The following is a 21,987-nucleotide window of genomic DNA, read 5'->3' as shown; positions in this document are numbered from 1 at the left end:
AGGTTTTGATTTGTTTCGTAGTGAACGTTCTCGCGGTCACAGTTCTTGGTAGAGACACTTTTACCGCTTCAGTTAAAAAAAATTCGTTAAAAATAATAAAAAGCTTCAATTACAACTATGTCTCTATTTAGATTCTATTTATAAAATCTACCAAGTTTACTATCCGGTATCCGGCCTGATAGTACATTACTATCCGGTATCCGGCCGGATAGTAAAAAAGGGCCGGATAAGCCGGATACCGGATAGGAACCGAATATTCGGTGCATCTCTACTTTCTATACTTATTTTCCGATTTTCAAAAATTCGTAACTCAAAAACTAAAAGTATCCTCAAAGTTAAATTTCAGATTTGGGTTCCATAGGACAATAGCTAACCACAAAAAAATTTACGAATCTCAACTCCACGCCCTATAAAGTACAATTTTAGCTTTTTAAACTATTAAAATAGTAAATTCAATATAAAAAAGTAAAATAAAGTTTTTTAATAGCGCCTGAAAAAATTACAATGTTAATAAAGTTGCATTTCTTTCAGGCGTTTTTCTCTTAAAATTTCGTTCACAAATATGTACCTATCATCACTGATTTCATTTCACAAAAATAAATCTATGTTGTTTTATTATTGTAGGTAATATAAGCATGATACACTTTTTTGGAATCCTTATTATGATACCTTTAATTTGATACCCATATTGCAGAAAAAGGTTTTTTTTTGTATTTTAGTCTAGCACCCCACATTTTCCTTTTTTTTCACCTATCTAACAAAACTTGGGCTAATACGACGAACCTAACGATACCCTAATTAAAGAAATCCATCCAGTGGTTCGGAAGATATCAGAGTATAAAGAATATTAGATACATACAAAGATAGGCGCGAAAAACATAACCCTTCTTTTTAGTCGGGCAATAAAAATGCCCGAGCTGCTGCGGAACGCGACGGCGACGCGAGCGATTAGTTGCGATAGCGCGGATCACGCTCTGCGCACGTAAAAATGAAGCGGGGGTGCTTGGCTAGCGCGGGGAGAACGTCCAAATCCTCAAAGTCGTTTCACTGTTACAACAACCTTAACCGGCCGGCCAGAGTGGAGTCGCGAGAGCTTTTAGCTCGAAGGGTGGATGCGAAGCGTAAGTGGCGAGTGGGCACGTGATGCTGGACCCTCAGGGAGCGCGTGATCGGAGTTTAAAGTCCAGGGACGCCTCTCCACCCTTAGCTGCTCACAATATGTTGCCCCCTTGTCGCACTATTGCAGCGACTTGTTTCGGGGGCCCATACAGTGAGAGGGCGAGTCACCACCTGCCAACATATTTTTACTTTCTTTTAGTAGAAAGGCAGGTGCCATAGTTTCCCATAGTCCCCAGTACCAGTCCATTTAGCATCCCAATCCATAGCCCAATTATTAAATTTCCATACCCTGCAATAGTCTTACATCGGCCGCGGACTGCCTAGGGCTGTATTTCTATAGTGCAGTCATGGGCAGGCTGCGGCTGGTGTCCCACCACACATTAAAAGTCTCGAAAGGGCCTCTGCGTGTTGGATCCGTGTCCCCACGTAAGCCTTCCAAAGATCCGGGTACCGTCCTTCTGGTGGTACCCGAGTATTATGGAGAAGAGAATTATAATATTGTCTAAACTCTGTATCTACCACCCATTATACAATGCAGTATACCCATCCATACTAATAATTATAAATGCGAAAGTAACTCTGTCTGTCTGTCTGTTACTCAATCACGCCTTAACTACTGAACCAATTTGCATGAAATTTGGTATAGAGATATTTTGATACCCGAGAAAGGACATAGGACAGGTTATATCCCGGAAATCCCACGTGAACGGGAACTATGCGGGTTTTTTTTGACTGCGCGGGCGATGCCGCGGGAGGAAAGCTAGTAGACTATACAATAGGTACTTATCCGTTCATATGAAAAACGGAAATCTTTGAAAAGGCCTATGTCCACCAGCGGACATCCTGAAAAGGCTGAAACGAAGATTTGCATTAAAATTGTGCATTAAAGTTTTAAATATTTGCAATTTCGTGTCTATATACTAGTCTTTTGATAAGTTTCTAAGTAAGTGAGAAAATTGTACGACTGACAACAATCACAAATAGAGGAATAACTTCCAAATGTTTCTAAAAGATATTATAATATTCTTTCATGGAAATTTAAGGGCAGTTGTACCAGGTTGCACAGGATAGGGCACTGTCTCGGGCGGCGGCGGCCGCACCGACTGCACCGGCTCGGGCAGACCTTGCCGAGATAGCTCTGAAAACAACATTTTCACATATCCAAACATTTTGTCGTATGAAACGAATGTTTATAATCATGCTACTGTACTACGCTGCTACATGCTACATTCATAGTGGAAATTATAAATTTATAATATTAGGTAGGTACATGGTCAATTATTAATGGTTGTTTTTTTAATCATCGATAACTCTCATTTTAATTTGTATTTAACGCAATACTTTTTGACAAAAACCGAACTTAATTTGTGTTACGTTGCATTTACTAACCCCGCTATGTGAATTTTTTTAAGTGTACAAACAGACGTAGAGCATTCTTTCGTTATTCTTAGTTCGTAAATAAAGACAAATTTAATTTTGAATTTGAATTTCGTTCGAAGATTATGACAATAGATATATACAATGTTCTAATACTGAACAACGCTGAATACGAGTTTTCGTTTACAATAAAATATCACAAAAGAATGCTCTTGCTCTAGCTCTATGTTCGTTTGATGTAAATGCTCCGAAAAAAGGATGAAAATACTAGTATATGATACAAAAATACAACATACCTTTGACCCGCTTGATGCAGAAGTAGAGGAAGTAGCAGCACAGCAGCAGCAGCAGGCCCAGGATGCCGGCCATCGCCACGAAGTAGGCCGTGTGTGACGGCGGCTTCACCGCGTTGCGCACACCCATCGCGCACACTTATTGCTGAAAGGACATTCATATTCTTCAGATATCCTAGAGTTAATCCTTAAGATAATGTTTAAATGTTTAAAATCATTAAAGGTGAACAAACTCTCCGCCCACCTACAACCGCATAGTTAAGGGAAATCCCCATGAGATGAGTAATTTAACCGCGGTAAAAATTCGCCTATAAAATTTTGTTATCACTATAGTGCATTGACTCCTATGAAGCTTTTCAATATTACACGATCAGTTGTCATGTTGACCAAATGCGACTGAACTTCCTTCGGATGTTCTTGGACTTGTGAATATCCTTTCGATGTTTTTCTTAATCGAAGCGATGAGGTAGAGCACTATAGTGCTCTATACTCCGCCTTAAAGAAATCAAATTATTTTTTTAACTAAAAGTGACTACATTTATATACAATCGTTAATAATATTTACACATCATTAAGTCAAGAAAAAACTCTCATGATATTTTTAAACATACCTATTTTTCGTTAAAATAGGCTAGGAGGCGTCCAAACTTTTTTGAAACTTCATACCCGTCCATGATGAGTGACTTACATGTACACAATAATTTACGGTGTTAAAAGTTCCTTTTTTTAGTTTTAAGTTCAAGATGTTTGTTTCTAAGGCAGTAAAATACGTAGAACATAATACCAACATTCGGGATTTTTTCAATCAAGATTTTAAGGGAGATAACGTCTCTACTTACAGTCTAATTGTAATAATTACCATGTAGATACATTACATGTAAATTCTTCCCCAATAACTTTTGTAAATTTACGGACATTAACCAAATATTATCGAAATGATCACCGTTTTAAGTACCTACATAACTTATAAATGAAATATGAATGAATGTTAAAAAATATTACCGAAAAAAAAAAGTATTAATCATTTGAATTTTTCGGAAAACTCTATGATTAAAAGAATCTGATAATATGATTAAAAAAATATACCAAATCACATAAAAAAGCTCCATAATCCAATTGTAGATACCTAGTAAAAGTCGACTAGTTGTTATAATTCTGATAAAGTTTAAAATTATTAGGTTTTTTAATGAATAGAGTTTCACACATTATAACAATTAACTAAATATTATTCTTTTCATTTAAACTAACTTACTAAGCCTTAATCTATCGAAGTAACTAGATAACTAGGTACTTACCAATACTACCTACGTCCGCAATTCCAACATATTTTTATACAGAACTCTACATCTTTTCACCATATTCACTGATATTCGTTACGAACAAACACACCACACACACACATCTTTTCACCATTTTTATGCCACTAATAAAATATTAATTATGGAAAACTAGATTTAAGTACAAGGAAAAATCTTTGAAAAATCACTAATATTATTTTGTTCATTTATTCAAAAGTCCCAATATGGTACGTAATTTAAAAGATTTAATAGTATCAAAAGTGCATCCGATTTGCACAATCAAACATCCGTGTGATATGATTTAAATAATGATAAGTGACTGAGAATTCTTTGAGCTTCGCCAAGATTTCCGTCTCCAAGAGGGTCACAGAGCGACACAGTGTCCTGTCGTCCTTGCGAGAGGGTGTGTATACTTAGTTGGGGCTGATCGGTAGTTGGAACACGCGTAGAGTGCGTAGTGGCGGAGGATCGCCGAGACGTGGCAACAAGTGGCGGCGACACTCCGGCGCCTCGTGGCACGCTTAGGGGTGAATACGGAGATCAAAGTCAAGGCTTATTGTCGTCGCTGGGAGATGGAAGTGCTGATCAATCTGGAAGACGTTTCTTGGTTTATGGTTAGTGAAAATACAGAAAACTGCAAACATGTTTTGTTCAGACGAGTATGTTTTGTTTTGTTCAGTAGAGTTAGCTCATTCGGTGTATTAAATACGCCTCTAGTTTATTTTATGAAATTGTGCAAATCATCATCTGGTTTGATGTAGGTACCTATATGTATAAACTATGTACAGTATTATCTACCATAATGTTATCCACATACTGGACAAATCCGAACTCTTCTTCACACCTCCACCACTGAACCGATTTGGATGAAATTTGGTATGAAGATAGATCGAAACCTGAGAAACTACATTATAATATTATGCACAGAGAGAGGCTTATAGCATTAGCGTTAGCTAACAAAAGTCATATTCATTTTAGTTAATATCTGTTAAATACCTATCTATTTTAACAAAATCGGAAGTTAAGATCCTCCTTCTGATCATCACGACTACTTATTGCAATTCACACTGCAGAAGTTCTGTTAGTTGGAGACAGTCCAAACTCCAAAGGAACTTTCTATAATACGATTTAAGTTCATCCTTTGAATATACTTAACTACTTAGTATAACTTTGGTATTCTATCTTGTCCTATTTCTTGTCATGCCTTAAATTACTTTTATCTCCAGTCAAAGGGGACAGACACAAATCTATAGCTATGCAAATAGTCTAATTTAAATACAGAATCAGCAGCCCTATTGTGTGGGCGTCGCGCTGTCGCCGCCTGCCCACCCGGGCGCATGCGAAGCTTTGCTAAACTGACTCATTAGGAATCCTTCGAGTTATTCGTGAAAAGAGTCCTTTTATCGAAGATTTAAGATATTCTATCAAGCACATGAATTTTATAAGAATAAGTACTTAGGTATGCAACATTAAACTGGAGTGGATTAGAGTCGATGATAATCGATTCAGTCTATGTTTTAGAATAGGATGTGTTAGGTGATAAAAATACATAGGTACCTACTTACCACCTCAAGTGTTTATTTTTATTTTTATAAATATTTTCCGCTTGTGTTGTTGAATTTTATCAAGGAAAATACTTTAACGAATTTTATCTGAATTTTCGTGTGTACCTAATACCTATATTGTGTACGGACTACGGAACCCGGAAAAGTTATCGCATGTTTTCTTTTACCAACTAATAATGCTTTTTATCTTTCTCTCTCTAGCTACGCTACGTATAACAAAGATAAAAGATGTTGCTGTGATTCATGGGGATATAAATTGTTTGACCTATAATCTCATTTTGGCAAACATGTCACTGGCCAGAAGCCTCACGGAAGATATCGAGTAGGGGTCAAATGTTTTTATTCATTTTACTTACTTTAATGCCATACCCTTGGTAATATGTGTGAATGATTTATCACATATTTCTTTGCTAAATTTATTATTTGTTACACGCAATGTTCTATGGCAGAGAGAGGATAAATAAATGATTAATAATGAACGAATTAAATGTTTTTCTTTCTTTCGTTCTTCAGATAACCCATTTTAATGCAGCAGGATTGTTACTATGTGTAATTATTCTGGTTCTGCATTACAACTAAACCTCTAAAATAAATCAGTTAATTTGCTACAGTGGCGCCATCTCATTTGGACGCTTTTCAACCTCCGTACTTGGTATTATACTATCAAGTACGTATTTACTTATTTAGTAATCTACTTGCTCGATTAGCTAATAAAGGATCGAGATTAGAGCTTACTTATTTCACTATTTGTTATTTGTACCTATCTATGTCCACACCCACTTAGCTTTTATGGACAGCTGTGTCAAATTTTTCGTGTTTATATTATACCTAATACATATACTTAGCCTCCCATTCCAAAGTGATAGTTCTGTGTGAGAATAGGTACATAAAATAAAACAAAAAAAATCATTGATTTATTCATATATTTTACAAAAATTGTTGAAAATTAGTAATTAATTAACAGAATCTTATTCATAGAAGTTATCTAATACAATAGACTTATATAATACTCAATATATATTTTTCTATAAGTTTGTCTTTTCTATGAGAGTATGGAAGTAGGCATCGGTACAAGTAACCACAATACAGTTTTTCAAAGCATTATTTTTTTTTTAATTATATACAGGATAAAAACTCATGTTAAAAAGTAGTAACTTTATAAACAATACTTTCGCCTATAGTTTTAAAATAAAAACAAAAATCTTCTCAATGTTACCCTGTATATTTAATGAAAAAGAAGAGTTAATAAATCAATATAATCAGTCTTAATTAATTTATAAACTTATTCAGAATCTTTCTCGCACTATATTTTCAGTGAATCTAATATCAATATTTCCTAATAATTAGTTTTTTTTTTTTTTTTAATAACAAGACTATGAATTGCAATTATTAATAATGGTAACATTAAACCTTCATTAAACAACTCATATGTATTGAATAGGGTTTATAAAAAACATTCAACTATTTGACCTATGTTCAGAATACAATTTTTCGTTATGTTTTAGTAGTAGTAGTTACGTATTTTTAATATTTATTTTACATTTTGGAGTTAAACTATTATATATTTTTCAGTGTTGTTAGATATTATAGATATTTTGAATAGTAATGATATTTTGTTAATTTCAAAATATAATTTATTATAAGGTAGTAGCTAAAATTTGCCTTATTTTTGAGGTACCATTGTACCTATCTCACCTGATAACAACACGTTGCTAGGCAACGGTATGAACAATTAAATGATAACGTTACGTATGCAAACAATAAAACCCTAAAATGTTTACATATTTAATTATTTAGTTACGCACTGTGGTGAATTAAAAGATCTGGAATTTCCGAACATTGTTTTTATTTTGTACGTAAGTAATTACTCATTACATATTCAAAGTTTTATGAACAAATCGTAACACATATCAAAATAAAAATGCAATTTAAATCGTGAAGGTAATTTTAATGTATTAAAATGCCGATACTGCAAGGCACAGACTTGAAATTACCGTAAGAGAACGTTATAGTCAGATTGCATATATACGCTACCAAAAAAAAAATCATCTCTATAATAAAAAAATCAAATGAATCGTATGCAAAATTAATACTCAGTGTAGATTAACTCAAACATTATATTTCTTAAAAATCAATACATAGTTAAAATGTCTTATTTTATGAAGAATTTCTTCTAAAAACGTGGTCGACATGTTCCAGCTATTTTATAAAGTTTACATCGCAACTACGGAAGATAAAATCGATAGATTGAGCTATTTTATTTTGAAATAGAGCAATACTTAATACGGAAGTAAAAACATCTGAAGAATGACAACAATAAAGTTTGATAATATAATCTGTTCAAGACGTAATCTACGTATTAATAGTATGTATTTGTATAGTTTATGTCATTATTATTTACTTCTTTTCTATTACAACTGTTTTAATCTATATTTTACGTTAAAATGCAGGAAATAACAATAAATTATTTACTTATAATCAAATTATTATAAATAACGAATTAACAACAGCTTAGGATTTGTTTATCGGAATATCAAATAAGTACTATTTTTACTAGAGTCGATGTTTAAGGGAGGGTTAATTTCTCTTTAATAAATGGCTGGACAAATTATATTCCTGTATCATACGAAATAAACGTATTTATTTATATACTTACATATATATGAAACAACAAAATTAAATTAAAATCATAAACTATATACGAACCTGCGTCTATATACAACATATTATAGGAAATAGGAAATAATCCATATAATTTAATTTCATTGTTTCGTACATATTGAATCACATAAGGTACATAGCATTTTTAATACATAATAATATAAGGTATGTTAAAATTTCACAGTAGCGCTTAGCTTAGTTTTTAAATGCCTAAATAATATCTAACATTAATATTAAATTCACATAAAATGTTACAAACTAAAGCTGGCTCAGGGCGCAAAAAAATAAATAAATGCAAAAACAAAATATTTATTTCCTCTTGGAAAATATAAAGGAGGCGATTAATTAGCACATTATTAAATCATATTTTATGAACACCCAAAATACAAGAAAGTCTATCAGTACACCTTTATAAAATAGTAAAAATAAACAAATCAAACAATAAACATAAAAGCGCTTCTAAGATCCAAAATAAATTCGTAATCCATCACACAAATACAAAAACATCATCAGATGCGGGCCAGCTTTAGTTTATAAACGCAATCATTCGAAGGTTCGTACAGACGTACCTACACGCAATATCACATCATTATAATATATCTATAGGTATATAACTCAACTAGTGTGTCCCGGTGTATATGTTTGCCTGTTTGCCCACTGCTTGGTCGTACGATGGAGGTAGTGCTGTGAACATTATAAAAACAATTAAACATACAGACATACAAAAATTTTATTTTTAATATAAAAATAAAAATTGAGGTGCGAGCACAAAAACTATCATCAAAGTTTCGTTATCAAGAGCATGACATCATTGGAAAAGCAACTATTGCTTGCGTTTTTCTGGCACATAAGCTACATCCTTGCCAAGTTGAATCAAAATCTGTCTATTAGATTTTAGGAGACAGAGTAACAAACATCCATTCTCTTCCTTCATCCATCCTCACAAACTTTCGCATTGATAATATTAGTAGGATAAAAAAATAGTTCAAATTCCCTTAAAAATCGTTATGATACGAATTCTTTGACGATAGTTATTATTTTTTGTCGTCATCGACTATATTTATAAAAAACCTATATTACTCAGTACTAATGTAGCTTTCTGCTTCTTAAACATTTTTAAAAACAGTCCATTACTCACTAGGTTTATTATCAAATACATTAAATGTACAAATTTTGTCAAACCTCTCCATTTATGATGTAAGTCCTATTATCTATTATACACACAATTATTATCACAAGGATACACTGCAGTGTAATTGCTCTGCTCTATATCGCTTCGTCAATATTTGATCTATATCTGTTGTGGGACTGATATAGCGAATCTACTTCATTTCGCTTTTATTAACCTGATAATTGTATTCTATTCATGTAATAAAAGAGTCATTTGTAATACAGACATCTTAGATAATTAGTGTTCGGTAGTTTGTGAGAGTATGCCCTAACAACCTACTAGGTATATATTTAAATACATTATCAACAAATTTAGTAATTTAAGTATCAGAAATACAGTGAATACACTGTAATCATAAACATATTAATTATTTTCGTTATAATATTAAAGTATATGAGATTTCATCCTTGTCCGAAAAATATTTAAAATCACCACTACATCGATTTCATATTAGAATTAAAAATTAGATAATATTATAGGCAAGTATTATATACACACCGGCACAATTAGCGGAACAGAAAAAAAAGTGAGACTATGAGATAATAACGCATATATTTGACGAAAATGGGATTAGACACAAAATAACAAATTGATTAACATCTTTTAACAACGACTTTGAAAAGTCTTCGTTCTTTTTTATTGAAAAATAAAGAAATTTGAAAAAAGTGAAATTTTTCGATGATTATCAACCATCACAAAAAATAAAAAAAAGAAAGCATTAAATGATTTAACAATAAAATTAAAGCAAAATTTATAACGAGTGTTTCCCCCTCTTGCTCTGATTACGGTTTCCATTCGTCTGGGCTTGCTACAGATTATGTTATCGATGATTTCTTGAGGCAACCGCTCCGACTCCTCAAGTAATGCGTTTCCAAGTTCATTCAGATTGCTGGGGGGTGGCATTCTGGATTTAATTCTTCTTTTTAGCAAGTCCCAGACATGCTCTATCGGATTCATATTGGGGGAATTTGCTGGCCACTGTATCACCGGTATACCTACGAGGCTCAGATATGCCTGTACCGCTTGTGCACTATGAGCACGAGCATTATCTTGCATTAGAATAAAGTCGTTACCAATAAATGGGGCAAATGGTACAACATGTTCTTCTAAAATGTCTCTGATGTATCGATCTGCTGTCATGGTCCCTCCTGTGACTATCACTAACTCCGTGCGAGCACCCAAACATATCCCTCCCCAAACCATAATCGAGCCGCCACCATAAGCCACTGTGTGTTCAAAATTAGACTGTATGTGGCGTTCTCCTTTGCGTCTCCATATTCGCTGTCTCCCATCGATCTGTTTTAAAAGAACTCTGCACTCATCAGTAAAGAGAACCTGCTGCCATTCGTTCAAATCCCAGACGATTTCCTCGCACATCGGTTTCTGTTCCGCTAATTGTGCCGGTGTGTGTATATAATAAGCTAACTACATGGACCCACCTTGAGGGTGCCAACCTGGCGCCGCTATACCAATGAAAGCTAATGTATAACCATAGTATTAGTTACAGCATGTACATAAATATACATAGTATACAGTCAAATACAATAAAATTATACATTAATTTATTTACATATTCCTATATTATAATAAAAAAGTGCAACTGAAATGGCAATATATTAAGTAAAAAATATCAAATTTTTATAAGTTATGCTGGCAGAAAAGGTTGAACTAAAAATTGATTCATTTATCATTCAATAATTGTATATTTTTGTTCACTGACTTTGAAAGTTAGGTTAACTTATATTATCAGTTAACGTAACTTTCAAAGTCAGTGAACAAAAATATACATCATGTGTGTGCATTGACATTTAATAGCAAATAATACGTGTATAAATAAACGAGGAAAGCTCAACAAACGAGATAACAAGTAAAACCCAACACTGAATCACCGACCGGCTCCGGCCGCCACTCGCTAACGGGATTATATTTCCCTCTAATCACTAATGTATGACGTCATCCCTCTTACGATATCTCTTAAAGACGCGTTGAAAAAAACAAGTACCTAATCTATAACTTATTTTCTTATATTTTGCATAATATTAACGTTTGCTTGCACATGTCAAACGCGATCTAGTAAGTAGTTTTGGTAAAACCTTGTCCGACACGATTTTATAATAATATAGTTAAACGATTTCAGAAGCTGTAAAAGTGCATATTTTATAATTTTTAAAGTAATATTTACTACAAACTGATAAGATATATAACGATAAATGAATCAAGAAGCACATAAGTCAAAACAAAGCTTAAAATTGAAAAATATGAGTGTACATACCGCTAGCTTCAGGTGCACTGGGTTGTGCGAAAGGCGCTCCACCGGTCGGGTACGGGGGGCCGCCGGTCGGGTGCGGGGCCCCCGCAGTAGGGTACGGGGCCCCCGCAGTAGGGTACGGCGCGGCAGTCGGGTACGGGGCCGCGCTTTGTGCGCCCGTACCGCCGGGGTACGAGCCCGCCGGGTACGAACCCGCCGGGTACGAGCCGGTCGGGTACGGGGCACCCGTGGGGTACGCCGCCGGGTACGGCATGCTCGCGTTTTGAGCGGGGTACTGTGTTACAACTGGAACGATAAATATTTATGTTGTAGTGTGATCTTGAATATGCATGCTTTATTATTAAAAAACTAAAACTAAAACGATACTAAGTAATCTGTTACCCCATAACTCAAAAACTCGCGTGTGATCCGTAAGGAAAGTATTTTGTGTGATTTGAAGTAGCTTCGCTTTGTAATCATGCACGTGATCAAAACACAGTAGGGATAAGATCTAATTTAGTTTCGATCGTGCAGCGTGATAAAGTTCGCATATTACAATAATCTAATCGTAAACGTGACATTTATTATATAAATAAATCTAATTGAACCATCGCACAATGAATATTTACTTCAAACATGTGATAATAATAATCAGAAATACCATCGTGACTTAGTCAATACGTAATTCATTCACAACTTTCGATAATTCGATTGCGTCTTTCTGTTTTGTTCGCCGCAAACGAAAATAAAGCAAATCAAATTAAGGATTGTTGCGAGGGAATTAGTGGCGACTTGTGAACTAATAATAATGTAATTAGTGATATTCAGTGGGTATTACTGCCGATGAGCTCTCGCTCGGATTTGTCCAAGGATATTTACATAATGAAGTTTTACAAGTTGTTAGGTGCTTCCTTTACTTTCTCAAGATGTATGTTTATAGATATTATTTTTCAGTTTGCTTAAGTTTGTTAATTGTATATACATTGTAATATTATCGAGACAATAAACTTAAAGTAATTGAAGTAATTTTAGATCTACTGGGAGGGTACATTTCGCAGTTGTTTTTAATTCTACTAGCACTACCGCTGATTTTTAATGCCCAGCAGTTATATCGTGTAGAGGGTTTTAAAAACAAATTTGTCAACAAACAGGTTGTAAACGTATAAACTCTTTAGTCAAGGCCCAAAGAAGACCTCGACTCGATTTGGATGTACTTATTCAACAATATCGATGACTGTTTTCCTTATGAATTCTCCTCGAGTGAATGTACCCAATAAATTATTAACAATCCATTGGACTTGCTGGAACTATGGAATCATTACTACATTTTTATCGTCAAATACGTTTCTATTAGTCAGATACCTTTCTGTGCTAACTAACTCAGAAATCTGTCTACCTTCTCAGTCCTCAGGAATTATTTCCACTAGGTATCAAATTATAAATTTTGTTCTTTTTATAAATGAAGATTCAAAAAAAATTTCTTAGCATTCCTTAAGTTCCAAATGGTGTAAGATAAAAAGATGTAATTACTACATTATCGTTAACTACAAACCAGACACAGGTGTTTGATCCCTGCACCTTGGACATTGACCTCATGTGCATATTATTACTTATGAAAACTAAGGTTTAAGACGCAAGTGATTGTATTACGAGACGCGAAGGACCAATTTATAAATTAAATCCAAGAATTTAGCCACGGTTTTTAGATTTGCTGTATTAAGTAATTCAAATACATAGTTATGAATGTATATCAAAGTCTCTTAAAGAAGTAATGAAAGACAATAACCTACACATTTCAACTAAAGCTAAACTATTCAACACATGCATCCTACCTGTGCTGACGTATGGAAGTGAAACGTGGGCTCTACCAAAAAACATAACAAATAAACTCCGCATCTGTCAAAATTCCATGGAAAGAAGCATGACTGGCATCAAAAGAAAAGACAAAATAAAGCAAAGCAGCATCAGATACAAAACTAAGGTCCAGGACATAACACTGAAGATAAGAAGACAAAAGTGGAAATGGGCGGGGCACATGATCAGGGGTAAAGAAAAATGGTACCCAAGAGAAGGAAAGAGAAAGAGAGGTAGACCCCAAAAAAGATGGGACGATGACATCAAACAGGTAGCGGGCACAACTTGGGGTAGAGTGGCCATAGAAAGGCCCGAATGGAAGAGATTGGAGGAGGCCTTTGCCAACTGGCAAACGGACACGCAGAGATGGAACGCACACCTACCATATATAATACATACATGCCTTCAAAAGTCTGATCAAAGGCTAATAATAAAGTTTCTCGCTTATTCTTGAACAAACAATATCCTGTATCATTGCATTAGTTCGTAGATATAACGAATTATACTCTTGATGACAAATTTTGGAACCTATTTTAGGCACAGTGAAAATGATGACATTGTTACTTCATAATTCATTTACGAATTTGTTTGAAATTGTTTCGTCGTCTGCTTTTTATTTAAAGGCGCGTTTAAACTTTAGAGAATCCTTTTTTTTAATATGAAGTTCTGCAATCGCCGATCAGTCGCAAAACTATAAGCAGATGAGGGGATTTGAACGAACGACTTTAGAGTATCTGATTCAGAATAATGAATTTTATATCACAACACGTAACTTTAGTTAAGAGTTAGGACGGCCGTACACGGACCGCTTCAAGAAGTCAAGACCGACGGCTTGAAGCCGCGACCGCGCGGTGAACTATAGACATTCATTCACTGCCGTACACGGACTGTTCGAGCCGTCGCGACCGCTTCGTCAACTGCGCGGTTTGTAGCGACAGCTCGAGCAGTCCGTGTACGACGCTCAGCCGTTAACTGTTCGAGCCGCCCGTGTACGGCCGCCCTTAGAGTTTGAGTGTGCACTCACCGGGGTAGGGTTGCGGCGGCGCGTACTGCTGCTGCGGGTACGGCGCCGCCGGCTGCGTCGTTATCGTCGTCGTCGTCACTGTGGCCGCTGCTGGCCGGATACATCATTACTTATTACTTATCATCATAGTCAATTGAAAAAATAGAAAAGTAACTGTAAAGTTGTACAAACAGGAAAGAAGGACTTATTAAATCATCAGTCTCTGTCAACATTTGCGTCTGTCACATAATTTTCGATGGTGCGTGATGTAAAATAAAAACAATGTATTAGTTATGGAGGGTTTCGATTCAGTTGTTAGGTGAACATTGTGTATTTATCTCAATCTATATTTTTATTTTTTTCACTTAGTTAAGTAAATTTAGAATATATACTATAGTCAATCTCTTGAGCACCAAAATCACCATCAATTATTATTAACGACATCAATGAACAAGAAGCACATGTATACATACGCGAGAGCACTTGTCCGCGGTTCCTGCGGCGGCGGCAGCAGCACGCCAGCACGACCAGCACCAGCACCACGCCCACCACCGCGTACGCGATCGTCGACATGTTCATCGCGCGCCGGCTGAACTGGCTCTTCTCCTAGTACCCGTGTTAAAAGACATCATGACATAAACTCAACTATATATATAGACATATAACTATCGGATTTTATAATGGACACACTAAAAAACTATTTAACCAATTTCTTGCATCAGTTGATAGCAGCATTATTTGAAACAGATTTTATAAAAAAGGTAAACAGCCAAGTAGGGTACTTTTAAGAAAAATTGATTCCAGATAAAGTAGGGTAGTTACATACAAGTAACCAAAAATGAGGAATTATTTAAGATGGAACCAGTTCTAACTTTTCCTGGCTTAAGATTTGGAAGTGGCAGAATTCCATTGGAATTTTTTATTTATTTATTTTATCTTATACAATACAATAATACAATTCATTATAAATTAAATTAAACTGGTGCAAACATAATCTCTTTAGAGAATCTCTTTAGATTTGCTCCATTAGTATAATATTATATCTGAAAATATGCTTTTTAATGAATATTACACAAAAGAGACCATATCTCCCATCACTTCCTGTGATGTTTGCATGAATCACACTTGCATGTAAACAATGATATTTTATCTCACACTAGTTAGCGACCAAACACATAATATTATCCTCACATACTTGCATGTGTACAAAGATTAAATGGTTATGAGTTTTATCTTCATTTTCTTATTATCTATGAAATAAAAAAAATAAAAAAAAATCCACAAGATTTTCTTGATTGTATAATAAAAAAATGTTTTTTCACTATTCTTAGTCATAAGCTTCACTAAGCTTTATAGAAAATTCATAATTGTATAACGTAACGGCACCGGTTTCCGACTAGCCTCCTTTATCCGACCATTTTGATTTTTATTTGATAAAACGTTTAAAATACGCGCGACACTCGTGAAACTGAAGGCTTTCGATTCAATCACTTATCGTACGTCATCTGTCCAAAATTGGGTTTCAAATTTTAACCGACATTTCGTCAATCCAAGAAAAGCTAGGCGAGGGTGTAGTTTGTATTGAATTGAATGCGAAAAAAACATAAAACGCTGAAAATAAACATTTGGATTTTTACGCTAAATACTCTGGTAAGTTTGTGGTTAATTTACTTTGAACGTTTTATTGGTGTTTTAAATTATTAATTTTAAAATATACATGCAAAGGTAGCGTGTTTTTATAGGTTTTTTTGGACAAATAATTATGGACGGAATGAGGAGCTTTTCAAAATAACAACATTCCGAAATCCGACCGAATCGGTCGGTAAACAGAATTTCGCACTTTTTAAAAGAAGGTAATTATCTATTATGCATGTTGTTTTGTGGAGGTTTCGTATTAAGTTATTTATTCTAAACGCTATGCTCATATACTACACCTGTATGCGACCAATGCTAACTTTAATGGATTATTTGTAATATACGTTTTAACTGACACTCTTTTTTGATTTTTTCGTTATTCATTTACAAAGACCGGTCTGGTTTAAAACCCCTATATTTTACGTTTATGACACATAATTGCATAACTACGAAATTGTGAGATCTTTATAAGTGTACATATGAAATAGAAATGAACTAAAAATGAATATCAATTTCGGTTTAGAGGCTTTATTACGCAAATTTAGGTTTGGTCGGAATCTAGGTGCGATATATTTCCCTGTTTCCGTCCAACTGGGTTGCTTTTGCTTGCGCTGTGCTTGAGTGAAATTGCATGCGTTTATTTCAGGTCATCATCATGAGTGATAAAAAAGAGGCTGAAGTATTCTCATTAGCTGAAATAATACTTTTGGTGAAATGGATTTTAGAATTGGGCAAAGTAGTCAATGGGACATTCTAATTTAGTGTGGATGACCAGTGAGGCATTTTATGAGTTTGAGTTTGAGTAAATGTAATTTTAAACTACTACAGTCTAACATAGAGTTAGTTTTTGTTATTATAATAAATGCTCAAATATTATTTAAAACTAGCGGTCCGCCCCGGCTTCGCCCGTGGTACATATTTAAAATATCTCTCCATAAGAACCATCCTCGTACTTCAAGTAATATAATAAAAAAAGAATTATCGAAATCGGTCCACGCGTGATGCAGTGAAAAGACGAAACGGGTTTTTACGAATTTCCATTGTATTTCTATTATCATAAAGTTGATTTTAGTAGAAAATATTTGACTGGTCGGAATCTAGCTACTCAGTGGTCGGAAACACGTGTATTTGTACTCAGTCGGTCGGAAAATGGTGCTTTCAGTTAATTTCCAGTCGTGACAGTTAAAATCCAAATTTAGGTAATAAAAAGCCATTATGAAATACAATTATGTGCATATTTTAAAATATAAGTTCGTAATCTTTCATAATATCATTTTTTCTTATGACCTCTAGAGTATTTAATTTATCTTTTAAAGGATTCATTTAGCCGTATCAATCAGTGGTCGGTATTCGGTGCCATTACGTTATGACAAGAATAACTACCTCGAAACTTCCTCTTGTTGCAATGTGCTCACAATTGTTAGAGTTTAAAATAAACGTTGACACGGTTTAATGAATTAAATTATTTCTTTTACAAATCAACAGTAATAGATACCTGTTACTGTTGTTGCATTTATTATTATTTACTGGTTTTAGTAAACTTACTGTACCTACATTGTATTAACATCAATTATATACAATGCAGGACAGTAAGTTTACATTAACTGTTGCAATATTTATAAAACAACTTGCTTGACCAGTTCTACTCATATATTAAAATCATACATTACACGAGTGTTTACTTACAGATTTTTAACAAAAATGGGGTCATGCTAGAGGACCAACCTTGCTTTAGCACTCAAGAGTAATGAGCGCGGGTTCCACACGAATAATTAACGAATTGGCGACACTATTCAACTTCAATGCACTACTCAAATCAAGGTCAAGGATGACTATTGTCGTGACGTTAAAACTAGACTCCATTAATTTCTTAAATCACCCAATCTGCATCGGTGTAAATACGAAAAAATACATCACACAAAATGACTCACCTCAAAGAAGCGATCAAAATCGTCATCAAATTCTTTAGTTTCGAACATAATACTCTCAGCTGTACGAGCTGAATCGCATCTTTAACGATGATACGGCACGGACGATATTGAATTATATCACGAATGCAAAAATAAAATAGGATTTCCCCGATAACAACTAGGCTTGTTTATTGAGCGATGCTACGTATGCTAAATCACTGTATACTTTATATATAAATTAATACATGAGCCACGTAAAGTTGCACTGGCAGTTGATAATTTCCTAAATATATCAGACGTAAGTCGTATATCTACCTGTATTTGAATACACAAGTGAATTATCAATAAAAACCACCTTAGTTGCCTAGCCCTAAATCACTTGTTCCCGTTTTGTTTGTGTGAAATTGTCAAATTTTAACTGTCACTTGTCACCCATATTAAATAATTAAAATGTCATGTACCTACCTAGACACGAACGTCCTTGGTTGATTTTTTTATGCCTCCTCCACACTACTCGCGAAGTTCCTCGGCGAAGTACTCGGCCGAAACGTTCACCTTCGCGAGTAATGTGGAGGAGGCATACAGTTTCCCTTGTAGTTACATACGTAGTTCATTTGCACATTGTATATTCTTCTTATTTTTTTTAATAAAACTGTAATGAAAGTAAACTGCGTTTGCAGTTCATAAGGTTTCTTTGGTTTCTTGAGACTGCGAGTTGTTTTGGATGTACTTAGCTGTGGTTTGTTGTCAAAAATGAGATGACACTGATGACTGACATTTGACAATTTTAAAAATCAAAAGTCAAGACTTGAGACTATGCAGTGAAGGCACTATAGTCTATAACCTCTAAAATAAAAACAAGATGTTTAATAATTTAATAAGATTATTTCCAATAACATTACAACGCACGGCTTTACACAATGCATACTTAAAGGTGGAGTTGCACAGTTCTGCTACAAGCTATGCAGTTAAAAAAACAACATCGGCTGCTGGAGGTAAATTTTAATATCTATATTTATTAATTTTTGAGTCTTCATCCTGTATATGCATACTGCATGTTTTATTTCTCATTCACAAACTTTCTTAATACATTTTAACAGAACTTTCATTTAAAATTTTATAATTTAATAAATTAAAAATTATATTTTAAGGTGTGCTGGGGTTGGGAAAGGGTAAGAAGAAGGGTGGGAAATTGACGGCCATTGAAAAGAAGGAACTTCCCGTGGAGACAGACCCAGAGAAGCTTGTGAACTATGTGTGTGGTTCCAATATATACCTTACTGGAGAGGATGTCAAAGTGAGTATTGTTTCTTGTTTTCTTAATATTACACTAATTATAATGTGTATTATTTTTTGGATCTCTCGCACAGTATAAGCAACAAATTATTCACAGATTTCCAGTAGCGCATAAAAAATGTAGTATGTTGATTATATTTTCTTTAATTTATGTTTAACTAGATTTCTGCCCGCAGCTTCGCCCGCGCAGTTAAAGAAAAACCCGCACAGTTCCCGTTCCCGTGGGATTTCCGGGATTGCGTCATTTTCCCGGGATAAAAAGTAGTCTATGTCCTTTCTCGGGTATCAAAATATCTCCATACCAAATTTCATGAAAATTGGTTCAGTAGTTAAGGCGTGATTGAGTAACAGACAGACAGACAGACAGAGTTACTTTCGCATTTATAATATTAGTATGGATTGTATATGTGTTAGTAATGCGAATGTTGTGTACACGGGCAATGGGCGTACACCTATAATTATTGATAAGTACATCAGATACAATTTATTAGATAATGTCTTCTTATATAAAATGTAATGTGTATTTATTGTTGTGTGTTCCATAAATAAAATAAATAAATGTGTAAGTTTGTGAGGATGGATGTATGTATGTTTGTCTGTTGTTGAAACTGCATGGCACAGCAAACTTTTAATATGCTATGTAAATATCAAAGGTTTTTATGGCTTTAGACTAGGATCATGTTATTGCTAGTATACAGAGTGTCCCAAAAAGTAGTGATGAACGGAAGCTGGGAGGTAGAGGAAAGATTATTTAGATTTCTATTTTTCGATTGAAGCCTTCTGAATAATAAAATGAAATTTTCAGGGTAGCTACCTGATAGATAGAGCAAGTTTTTAAAAGCCAAATGTAAAACTTTTTTTATGTGATTTTATTTTTTTACGGGCCCTTGAAGTGGTGAACATACTGGGTAATTTTTTCTTTCTTGGCATTTAATTTTTTTTTTATTTCATTCGAAGATCTAACGATAGTAAATGTTACCGTACTGAATTGGCCTATCTTTCAGCTTAGCAAACAAAAAAAAATCAAGCATCTAGCGCAATAATTGATGTCACCATATTGAGTGAAAATATCATCGTACTCGGCGATAGGTGAAAAATTGAAAAAAACGTCAAGCTTCCGTTCATCACTACTTTTTGGGACACCCTGTATAGCATAGTGACTATGAGTGGATTCTACACTACACAACAATGCATAATTTGAGCATTCTTTTACTCAGTCAACTTGTAAGAGTCAATAATTATTATAATAATTATTAATTATCATATTTTACCGTGTGTTTTAATGAACTCTGAAAAAGTTGTAAACAGAGGAGAATGTAGAGACATTAATTCATGATTTTTCTCTCTTCCATGCTAGATGAATGTATGAGTTCTTTATAAAGTAATTTTTCAGTTTATTCATGAGCTATAATTTCAATTTAGAATGATTTTTAAACAGATTTACATGTTTACACGTCATGTGGAGGATTAATTTAAGTTTTAGTTAATTTCTAAATGTACATCAAATCAAACACAAGAAAATCTATAATTTTCAGATAAAAGATGACAGCGAGTACCCTGATTGGTTGTGGAAGCTGAACATGGGCGCCCCCCCTCGTATCGAGGACCTCGACCCTGACACTAAGGAGTACTGGAAGAGGGTGCGCGCTATGGGCATGAAGAGGAACAATAAACTGCGCTCCATGAAGAAGTTTTAGATAGAATGATTGTCCAACCTGCCTGTTTAGTAACTTATATTGTGTTGTAATGCTATAGGTGGTGTATTATTAAATAATCGTAGTATCTACACTAATATTATAAAGCTGAATAGTTTGTATGTCTGAGCACAGCTAGTGTTCATTTATATATATATATATATACTAGCTTTGCCCTGCGGTTTTACCCGCATAGCTCCGCTCCTATAGGTCTTAGTGTGATGATATATAGCCTATAGCCTTCCTCGATAAATGGGCTATCTAACACCGCAAGAATTTTTCAAATCAGATCAATAGTTCCTGAGATGCAAACAAACAAACAAACTCTTCAGCTTTACAATATAAGTATTGGTATAGATTATTTTCTCATGCTTTAAAATCTGTATAGTAATAAATAATATTGGTTGAAAAGTTTGAAAATAATTTCTGTTGAATATAGACATCAATTTGCCTCGTGTTGTAAAATATGTTTTTACAAGTACAAGTTGATTGTATCAGATATAGGTTATGAAATTGTGTGGATTGGATAATGTTAGCAAATACTGTGTAATGTAGAGTTAGTGATGTGACATGCTGGACTGAACAATAGATTTAATCGTTTTAGCAATAAATATTTGTAATTGTTACTAAAAACGTTTTTTATTCTGTGTATTCCTATTTATTTTAACTATTGTCAAGAGCATACACAAATTAGTTAGATAAAAAATAATATTTGGACAGTTGTAAAAGGGTTCATTCATATTATGCAGTTCATTTTTAAAAATTATATTGCATTTATTTGTCATTTAATTCTTCAAAATATGTAATAAGACTCCGTAGATGGCGCTGAAATTTGCCCGCCACTTTGCTAATGTATGCTCTAC

General features: G+C 34.2%; 2 protein-coding genes and 1 long non-coding RNA gene across 8 annotated transcripts; 1 reads left to right on the top strand and 2 right to left on the bottom strand.

Moving 5' to 3' along the window:
- Positions 1-2,181: 2,181 nt before the first annotated feature.
- LOC123703281 lies at positions 2,182-4,509 on the bottom strand. Its single transcript, XR_006752968.1, has 3 exons — positions 4,085-4,509; positions 2,793-2,934; positions 2,182-2,257 (listed from the first exon to the last, which is right to left on the bottom strand). It is a non-coding gene; the product is annotated as an uncharacterized LOC123703281 (long non-coding RNA).
- Positions 4,510-6,558: 2,049 nt separating this feature from the next.
- On the bottom strand, positions 6,559-18,537 carry LOC123703119 (MAPK-interacting and spindle-stabilizing protein-like). 6 transcript variants are annotated; one of them, XM_045651005.1, is made up of 6 exons: positions 18,156-18,537; positions 15,063-15,195; positions 14,611-14,700; positions 11,757-12,038; positions 10,924-10,962; positions 6,559-8,997 (listed from the first exon to the last, which is right to left on the bottom strand). In XM_045651005.1, exons 1-6 carry the CDS (start codon positions 18,201-18,203, stop codon positions 8,933-8,935), a joined length of 657 nt encoding a protein of 218 aa, XP_045506961.1. In that variant the 5' UTR covers positions 18,204-18,537; the 3' UTR covers positions 6,559-8,932. The 6 variants fall into 6 exon arrangements, with proteins under 6 accessions (XP_045506961.1, XP_045506962.1, XP_045506965.1 ...); XM_045651006.1 differs by having other exon boundaries at positions 14,611-14,697; XM_045651009.1 differs by having other exon boundaries at positions 18,450-18,532.
- A 258-nt stretch (positions 18,538-18,795) lies between these two features.
- Positions 18,796-21,277, top strand: LOC123703121 (39S ribosomal protein L54, mitochondrial). Its single transcript, XM_045651012.1, has 3 exons — positions 18,796-19,129; positions 19,286-19,431; positions 20,966-21,277. Exons 1-3 carry the CDS (start codon positions 18,997-18,999, stop codon positions 21,125-21,127), a joined length of 441 nt encoding a protein of 146 aa, XP_045506968.1. The 5' UTR covers positions 18,796-18,996; the 3' UTR covers positions 21,128-21,277.
- The last annotated feature ends 710 nt before the right edge of the window (positions 21,278-21,987 follow it).

Source organism: Colias croceus, chromosome 25 (genome assembly GCF_905220415.1).
Source record: "Colias croceus chromosome 25, ilColCroc2.1".
Classification (NCBI taxonomy): Eukaryota; Metazoa; Arthropoda; class Insecta; order Lepidoptera; family Pieridae; genus Colias; species Colias croceus.
This window is presented reverse-complemented; position numbering and strand designations above follow the sequence as displayed.

What these genes read in the sequence shown, in the direction of transcription:
- LOC123703119 (XM_045651005.1), bottom strand. Translation starts at nt 18,203, where the DNA reads ATGTTCGAAACTAAAGAATTTGATGACGATTTTGATCGCTTCTTTGAG. An exon ending in GCCGCCGCAACCCTACCCCG is followed by an intron (nt 12,039 to 14,610) that starts GTGAGTGCACAC and finishes TTATCGTTCCAG; the next exon opens with TTGTAACACAGTACCCCGCT. An exon ending in CAGTGCACCTGAAGCTAGCG is followed by an intron (nt 10,963 to 11,756) that starts GTATGTACACTC and finishes GTTATACATTAG; the next exon opens with CTTTCATTGGTATAGCGGCG.
- LOC123703121 (XM_045651012.1), top strand. Translation starts at nt 18,997, where the DNA reads ATGTTTAATAATTTAATAAGATTATTTCCAATAACATTACAACGCACG. An exon ending in AACAACATCGGCTGCTGGAG is followed by an intron (nt 19,130 to 19,285) that starts GTAAATTTTAAT and finishes TTATATTTTAAG; the next exon opens with GTGTGCTGGGGTTGGGAAAG. An exon ending in TTACTGGAGAGGATGTCAAA is followed by an intron (nt 19,432 to 20,965) that starts GTGAGTATTGTT and finishes TATAATTTTCAG; the next exon opens with ATAAAAGATGACAGCGAGTA.